At 33.3% G+C, this 9151-nt stretch overlaps 1 protein-coding gene and 1 pseudogene across 1 annotated transcript; both read left to right on the top strand.

Annotated features, from left to right (window-relative positions):
- Positions 1-733: 733 nt before the first annotated feature.
- Positions 734-4794, top strand: LOC111906217 (sucrose nonfermenting 4-like protein; annotated as a pseudogene).
- Positions 4795-6098: 1304 nt separating this feature from the next.
- On the top strand, positions 6099-8473 carry LOC111906400 (chromophore lyase CRL, chloroplastic). Its single transcript, XM_023902163.2, has 9 exons — positions 6099-6458; positions 6637-6686; positions 6970-7030; positions 7122-7157; positions 7242-7292; positions 7611-7703; positions 7824-7928; positions 8042-8134; positions 8231-8473. The coding sequence occupies exons 1-9, from the start codon at positions 6300-6302 to the stop codon at positions 8390-8392; spliced, it is 810 nt and encodes a 269-aa protein (XP_023757931.1). The 5' UTR covers positions 6099-6299; the 3' UTR covers positions 8393-8473.
- Positions 8474-9151: the final 678 nt, after the last annotated feature.

Below are 9151 nucleotides of genomic sequence, written 5' to 3'. Positions count from 1 at the left end.
ACCATCTGTTTGTTTATTCAGAAGACTTCTGACTTAAAAATTGTTGCACGTGTGCTCCGTGACACAACACTTGACCCTCTGCTTCAAACTTTTGACCCTCTACTTCAAACTTCTTCACACCTTACTTTAACTTATTACAACAGTCTGCAGAGGTTAAAAAACAAACATACTTTTTATTACATGTTGCAGCCATTTGGTCTCCCTCTTCTACTACATAGGATTGCAGAGATGGTCCGTAGATGTTGTTGTTTTGAACCCATGAGGACCAGTGATGTTAAATATCCAAAACAATGACCAAACCCGGAGAAAGATATATACGATAGGGTCTAAAAGTTTAATTTATTCTATATATAATATTTTTTTGTAACAACATATACATATGTGAATTTATGTACTGTTTCTCGACAGTTGTTTTCTACGGCTCTGAGAAATCCAAGCGATTATGTTCTTACTTGAGTCGCTCTCCCCTAATTTCTACACACAGATACAGATACGCACAACAATTCTATGTATATGCATGTAATGTATATCTTTAAGTTTTGCCGCCAGGATCTACATAAGGACTTGGTTTTTTTGAACCCTTATTTCTTCCCCAATTTTATTTTGCTCTTATTGGTTCCTTCCAGTATTCAGTTTTTCGATATGTGTTTTGTAAACTCAGTTGATCAATCGATATTCTCATACACCAAATCATACGTTTACAGTGTTAGTGTGAGGTAAATTTTGCGGAAGAATGGTTCATACACAGTTTATTTGGTCTCATGGTGGCAATCAAGTGTTCCTGTGCGGTGATTTTACTGGGTATGTTATTAATTTTTAGTGTTTTTTTTTGATAATTTTGTTGCAACACACTAAATTACAATGCAATTGGTGGTGAGTGAAGGTGGATCAAGTATCAACCGATGGTTCCTGTTGAAGGGTCGTCTTCGACTTTCTCGACGATTTGCGATCTACCACCTGGCTTGCATAAGGTATGATCAGGTTAGAGAGTTTCTTGACATTAGTGCATGTTAAATTGTATTTTTTTTAGAGAAAAGTTCAGATAAACCAATGTATTAAATTGTGTTTTTTTAGGGAAAAGTTCTGAAAAACTCAATGCTTTACCGCATGATGCTAAAAAAATCATTATGTAACATTATATTTTTTACTTTGGTTAAATTAATGCTGGATAACCCAAGAAAACCGGTTGCATAGCCTTTTTGGAGACGTGCTAGAAAATAGTAGCAATTAGCAATTACAGTTTCTGTTAATTAGTAATGTTATGTAATATTGTAATCTTTTTTAGTTACACATAGGCCATGCAACCAGTTTTCTTGAGTTATCCGGTTGCAAAACATAATTGAGCCAAAATCAGAAAATATAATGGTTTTAAGCATCATCGCATAATACGTTGTTTTTTTTGAACTTTTTCTTATTTCCTTAATATAATTTTATGTTGAATGAAGTATAAATTCTTGGTGGATGGCATATGGAAAATCAACGAGCAACAACCGTTTGCTGAAGATGAGTATGGAGTAAACAACATTGTTGTGGTCAAACAACCAGAGGTTATGCCTCAAACATTGATCGTTGATGATGGGGTATCAATTATGGATATTGATAGTTTGGATGATGATAATCCTGCTGATGATGTAAGCACCCATGTATTGTATTCTCATTATTTTATTACATGTCCGTGAAATTAAGTTATCGTTTTTCAAAGTCTCCTAAACCCTAACAAATCATATAACAATTTAGGCTTCAACATCAAGTAGTGTTCTTCCTCATGAACTTGTGATGCCATTAAGGGTTGAAGACATAGAGGCAACTCGCCATCATTTGTCTGACCATCTTTCATCTTACACAGTGTATGATTTGATTCCGGATTCAGGCAAGGTTCGAATGCCTTCATTCACATGTCTGTTTGCATTTACACTTTTGCCATTTGACTATTCTGATTGTGATTCTTTTTCGACTTTCAAAGGTCTTTGCATTGGATGCTAATGTGAGTATGGAAGAGGCTTTCCTTGTTATGCATGAAGAGGTACAACTTGTTATTCAACTTATTTCTCATTTTCACTTTCAAGTTTAAGATTTTAGTTTATTGAATCTCTGCATATAATTTATCATTTTTATTTCTTGGTTCAGGGTCTTGTTGTTACTCCCCTTTGGGATGACACCAGTCGCCAAATTTCAGGGATGCTAACAAATTTTATTTTGATTTTAATGGAGGTATGATACAGCCTAATGGCTAAACCATTTTAGCAAAACCTAAGATAATCTCTTATATAATATTGCAGTTACAAAGGAACCATGCAATGGTTGCAAATAATGTGCTTGAGTTATCATCAATCTCTGCTTGGAAGGAAGGAAAACTTCAGCTTCAAAAAAGGCCTTTAATCAAAGTAAGACCTTTTTTTTTCCATCAAGTGCTTTACCCATTAAGTCGAAAAGAAACAAACATATAATATAGATTACCAGATTAAGTCCTTCCCCGCTTAAAATTTAAATCCATTAAACTATATTTTGTAAACACAGGTTGACCCCGATGAGACCCTGAATGCAGTTGCAGTTAAAATCATGCACAATCGCATATCATCAGTTCCTGTCCTAAATATGGCACAAGATACAGCTTGCCCACAATTGCTGCACGTTGCATGCCTTGGTGGGATCCTAAAATGTAGGGTTTGAGTTACAATATTTTTTTTTTCAAAAGTCAAAAATTTTTAGTTTCAGAATATTCTAAGTTTTGTCTCTATTGTGAAAACGTAGATATACAGAAGCATTTTGAACACCGAATCAGGTATTTGCCTCTTCTGTAGCAACCAACTGGGTGTCTGCCAGTTGGTAGTTGGACCAGAGATATTGGGGGACGTGAATTATTAACTCTGCTTGCCACTCAGCTTCTTGGTTATGCTTTCAAATTATTATTAGATGGTGCGTTTAAATTCATGGTTATCCATACTTACATTTTTTATGGGTGTATTCAATCAAATATATCATTTTTTCTCGTCTAATCTTCTTCAGAATATATAAGTTCAGTGCCTGTTGTTGATAATAAAGGAGCCCTTGTAAACATTTTCTCGAGAAGGTAATATTTATGCACTTTGTACAGTTGATTAAAATTTCTTCATTTATCCACAAGAGTTTATTTTGATTGAAACTTGTATTTAATTAGTGACATCATATCGTTTGCAAAAGGCAATGTATATGCTCGTATCCAGCTTGATCATGCAACGATATCTCAAGTATATGCTCTTCTTTAACAACATATTTTTAATAGAGAAAAATACAAAAGTGACCTAAAATTATAATGATTTTCCAAGAAAAAAACAATTCCAAAAATGCAACAAATCTCACCTGAAGGGAGATTTTTGCATCTGGACCAAGCACTCAGCCCATTTAAGAATTCCTCATCTCAGTAAGGCCTTTTTTGCAGCCCATTTTAGTTTTTGACTTAGCGGGTGTGAAAATTGTGGCTATTTTTGGAATTCTTTAATTTTTGGTCATTTTTGTCTTTATAATATCAAAACAGATTATACAAACCCTGATTTTGATTATACAATTCAGGCACTTCAACTGGTAGATAAGAAAGGTCATCCTAGATTTGGGATATGTACACGTTCCGATACTTTGTATCATGTCATAACTCTTCTTTCAAATCCAGGTATATATTCCCCAGATCATAACCTATATTTGGGTTAAATGCAAGAAATAACAACCTACTCTATATATTTGTTTATAATAGTATCATAATTTCATTTAAGGGTGAAGATGGTTTAGTTGAACAAAAATTTCGGTTTATGACTATGAAAAAACCCATTGTGTAGTTTTCATTTTTTTTACAGTCTATAGATCGATCAAGTTTAAGAGAAAAAAGTAATCAACTGAAAAATAATACAATACGATGTACACATATGCTCATTATTTTAATATTCGATGGAAACCATAAAGACATGTTGATTAGTTTAATAATTAACGTACTTGATTAATTAAATTTATACATCGAAACAATGTCCTTATGTGTTTTTTTTTTTATTTTTATTTTTATTTTTTTTAATACCCTTATTTTCATTTATTCTTATTACAACTTTGTACTTTAAAAACTATACACAATTATAACAATGTCATCTAAATACATAGCAATTTTTATTGTTATAATTGGGTAACTAAGAACACTGTCCTAAGAAAAAAGATTTGGAATTACAATGCTATAATTGGGTAAAACTTTCAAAGTATAATGCATTGATAAGAAGAAATTTGGAAGTATAATGTTGTAATAGAAAAATTCAGGATGTTATAATAAATCAATGAATGTTCTCATCTTTGCTACAGGGGTGAGGCGTGTTGTGGTAGTTGAAGCTGCCACCCAACCTGTGTTAGGCTTAATTACGTTGAGAGACGTATTTACTCTCATTTTTAGAGATTTTCATTAAGTTTTCTTTGTGTTATTGTATAAGCACCCAAGTTTTAGCAAAGTTATGTAATTATATGTTAAGAGTTAATCTTTTAAGAACTGTTTCTGATGTAATTACATTCAGTTGTGTTAAAAGGTATCGATTGCAACTCAATTCTTCACCATTTTGGAGAAAAAGTATCTTTACAAAGGATGTGTTAGCAAAACTAGTTGTCAGCCGGATGTTATTACTTGCATAATTCCTATTTGTATAGGATGCAAAAGTAGTTTTAAATTTTTGATAGTTGTAAAATTATATAAAATCTAAAAGTTAAAAGCTTGTAAAAGCTAAAGGCTCAAAAGAGCTAATTGAAGTGGCTTTTGGATTCAAAGTTTTTTTTTTTTGTTTAAATACAAGCTTTAAGCTCTAAAAGAAGTTTTTTCCTTACTTTGAGTCTTTTGTTACAAGTTACTAAAAGCCTTCAAAAGTTTGTTGTTGAATACGCTCTCAAAGTTTAGTTTTGACTATGCATAATTGCATAGCTATATAATAAACATTTATTATAGTTTTAAATTAAACATTATAATTGTTCAAAAGTATCCTGGATCTCATTGCTCCTGCTCCTGGACGAGGCCATTAGTGGCAAATTCTTTGTAGATCGGCGAAACATACATTTTTTAAAGTTGTGGTTTATGGTGTTATGTGATTTGAACCACATTAAAGAAGGATTTTATTTTTATTTATTTTTATTGAAAAGCTGCTTTGATTTTGGGAAATGTAAAGGCTATGTCTTGTTTTAGCTTTTGGGTTATAATGTACAAGAAAGTAACGCCGGAAAAATTCAAGTCATGAACTCTTAAAACTTCATACATGGTAATCATGTCATGTGATATACACATACCGATACTAATGAATGCAACTATCTCAAAGATGATTAAATCAAGAAATTAAGCAAGTGACAATGCCTTCAACAACATTGATTGGTCTCATTACCAATTGTGGCACTTATAACTCTTGGAATGAAGAATATAAGTATTTGATAATTGTGACAACTAATGGCGAGTTTGGTTTATATTCTTACACATGATTCATAAATTCACAAAACTTGATTCTTCGTCTTCAAGAAAGAAAATACCAAAAATTTATTCTACAATAAGACTTTTGTATTTTTTTTGAACCAGCAAATATAATCTATTTATAACCTACCACCTATATTCACGATAGGACTCCAACATTCAACATTAAAGAAGAATGACAACACCTGATACTGTTGGAATAGGAGCCATTTGGTAATAAGATAGTTATTTGTTGTGATTTCATGTATGTCAAGTTGTCAACAAACATTAATTACCAAATTTTTATGATATGGTTCCTTTGTTCTTACCGTTGAAGTGAAGTATATGTATTATATATTATTCTAAAAGGAGGATCTTGGAATCAACAATCGTGAGTTTGCATTAGCATTTACCGTTTATTGTAGTATTGATGTATTTTAGAAAAATATGGGTATAAAGAATAAGAATAGAACAATAATGTTCATTTTTGTAAATAACTCTTATTATTAAGTATTAGCAACCTATTTTATTATACTATATAATAACTAATTACCCAAATTAATTAACTAACATCAAATAATCACTTCTGAAATTACCCGAACCACCCTCTCTATCTTGACCCAACCAAACCAAATCTAAGGGAATCGGTGAAACGATAAAAGACTGATATCATGGAGGTTATCTGGAAATTACAGTCGCAATCCATTCAAAAATCTGCCCCTAAGGAACCCTGGCCTGGCTTGGCTCCTTTTCCACATTGGATTTCAATCCCCCTTTTTATCCACAGTTTCTTTCTGCATCGAATTGAGCCCTAGATTGAGTGCTCAGTAGATACATATATAATATATAGAATTTCCACACACACGGTATGTGTATGGGACCACCAAGTGGGTGGAGCAGAGCTCGAGGGTTAGTAGTGAAGACGCTGGTTTTGATCGGAGGTGCTCTTTTGGTTAAGCGATTAACCAAGTCCACCACTCGGTGGGACCATGCTCGCATCGTTTCACAATCTATCGCCGGCGAAAAGGTATGTCGCTTTTCTACTGCTCAAAATTCACCAAGATATACATGCTATATGCAGGATTACGTTTAGGGAAATTGGAGGATCCTATTGTTGAGTTTGTCTTTGCTTTGTGATTATTTGTATCAGTAATCCTCTGTTTGGTCTGGTTTCAATATTTGAAAATTTTCTACTCAATTTGCAGTTCTCAAAAGAACAAGCATCCAGAGATCCCGATAATTTCTTTAATTTAAGGTATTACTTTCTCCACTTATCATTTCTCGATTTGTGTGTGTGTGTGTGCGTCTGCGTTTTCATATCAGTGGATCAGTTATGAAATTCTTGGAAATATGCATGCTTAGTGGTGTTTGGGGTTCCATTGTGCTAGGCTTGATATGCATCTTCAAAAGCTACCAGGCTGAATAACAAAGCCAAATTTTGGTCATTGAATTAGTAACAACTCAAATTAGTTGTAAATTTGAACTGAGAAAGACTCAAACTTTGTTGATAAGTTCGAATTCTTTGTTGGACTTTGTAGATGGCTTTCCTGCCCAGCTGCAGATATGGTGGATGGATCGAAGGTTCTATATTTCGAGCAAGTTAGTATACTGGCTACACCATATGTATTTTCCCAATTTCTCACTTTCTACTGTTATGCAAAATTGAAGTGTTTCCATTTACTCTTCTCAGGCATTTTGGAGAACTCCCCATAAGCCATTTAGACAGGTACATTTCTGTTCTCTGTTCATGTTAGCATTGTTGTCTTGTACATTTATCTGTTGATTATTTCTAACAGCTGCCTCATTGCAGAGATTTTGTATGGTCAAACCTTGCCCAAAGGAGATGAAATGTGATGTTGAGGTGTGTGTGTTTTTCTTTCTTTCTAAAATAACTAAAAAACTTTTCTTTTTAGCGAAGTGGAAAAGAATGTAAAGAAAAGGTTAACATGGTGCTAATTTCAGCAAATTCCCATGTGTTAGGAGATCATGTTCCCTTTTCTTTTCCCCATTAAGGTTATGTTTGGCATACTAGCTGAAAAGCTAGCTTCTAGCTTATTATAAGGCAGCCAACAAAAAATGAGGTTTGGTAAAAAGTAATTGATAAACTAGGTAGAAGATATAAAATGACATAAAAGGGCATTTAGAAAATTTAAAACTTAATGGGGTGGTTGGTGCACAGTTGAGTACATATGCCATACGCGACGCAGAGGAGTACAAGAACTTTTGTGATCGCCCAAGGGACCAACGTCCACAGCCTGAAGAAGTAATTGGGGTAAGATTCATTTCACAAATATTTGTCATTTTCTTTTTTTTATTTCTGCAATAATAGCCAAAAAGTTTTATTTATTTACTTCTTTACAAAATTATTTACTATCTTATTAAAAACTTGTAGGATGTAGCTGAACATCTTACCACCATATATCTCAAGCGTTGTGAACGAGGGAAACGGTGTTTGTACGAGGGTTCAACACCTCCTGACGGCTTCCCCAATTCATGGGTAACGAAAAAAAAAAAAAAAAACTTGGGACGAAGTTGCCTATTTCTGTATACCACAGGGACCATTTATGTAATTTACTCTAAATATTATTTAATATTTGTATTTCCTTGCAGAATGGTGCAGCATATTGTACATCAGAACTGGCAGTCTTGAAGAACAATGAGGTTCATATGTGGGATAGGGGATATGATGATGATGGAAACCAAGTTAGTTTGAACAAAATTAATTATATACAATGATATTTTTCAATATAATAATAGAACTAGAAGGTGAATTTTTAAGTGAATTTTCCATAATTACAGGTTTGGGGAGTGAAGAATGGTCCTTATGAATTCAAGGCTGCACCTGGACCTGCATCTGCATCTACTTCTGCTTCTGCTTCTGTTGATATGTTATCTCCATTAAATTTCCCTCCTCTTTCTATAGGTAAGCGGATAGAAGGTTCCTTTGTTCTTCAAGAATAATCACATATGTTGCATTATTGCCTTGTGGCTTGTAATATATACCATAATTATTTTTAATATATGCCATTAAATCCCTTATTATGTTTTTGAGCACATGCTTCAATGAAGTTTGTAACAACAGGAGTAGAATAAGCAGTTCGAAAACTCTGCTTTAGCTTTTTCTACTATGTAATAATTTGTTCTTTCTACCTTCTTTGCTAGATTCTTAATGACCTCCCCCCCCCCCCCCCCCCCCCCCCCCCCCCAAAAAAAAATAAATAAATAAATAAATAAATAAAACAATTTTATGATCATACAGTAATGTAATTTGAATACAATCCATTTTAGCTATTACTTGACTCCGTTTTCTGATTTGTGCCTCTGGAAAGTAAACATTACTAACAAACAACTGAAAAATAAAATTATATATTGGGGATTTCATCTGATCTGGATATTCTAAGAAATTTGGAAGGGTACTATTTGAATCTGTATCCAGGACTTTGGGTAACTGAATTCGTATCCAATATCCCAGATACCCTAAATCATGGATTCTTGTATTCGATATTCTAAATGTTCCTACTTGAAAAATGCCTCATCGTTCCTGTCAAAACAACACGTTGTTTAATTATCTTCCACAATCTGTGCATATATTAAGATTGTGTTTCAACTGCTAGCAAAAGCTGTGAGAGAATTTGGTAAAGCCTGAACTGCTCACTAAATGAATATGCATACTCTTAGGCTGCCGAAACAACAAGAACATTCTTCATGTTTTGATTGTTT

Source organism: Lactuca sativa, chromosome 5 (genome assembly GCF_002870075.4).
Source record: "Lactuca sativa cultivar Salinas chromosome 5, Lsat_Salinas_v11, whole genome shotgun sequence".
NCBI classification, from domain to species: Eukaryota; Viridiplantae; Streptophyta; class Magnoliopsida; order Asterales; family Asteraceae; genus Lactuca; species Lactuca sativa.
This window is presented reverse-complemented; position numbering and strand designations above follow the sequence as displayed.

Coding starts and splice junctions, on each gene's coding strand:
- LOC111906400 (XM_023902163.2), top strand. CDS start 6,300: ATGTGTATGGGACCACCAAGTGGGTGGAGCAGAGCTCGAGGGTTAGTA. Junction 6,459..6,636: donor AATCTATCGCCGGCGAAAAG/GTATGTCGCTTT, acceptor CTCAATTTGCAG/TTCTCAAAAGAACAAGCATC. Junction 8,135..8,230: donor ATGATGATGATGGAAACCAA/GTTAGTTTGAAC, acceptor CCATAATTACAG/GTTTGGGGAGTGAAGAATGG.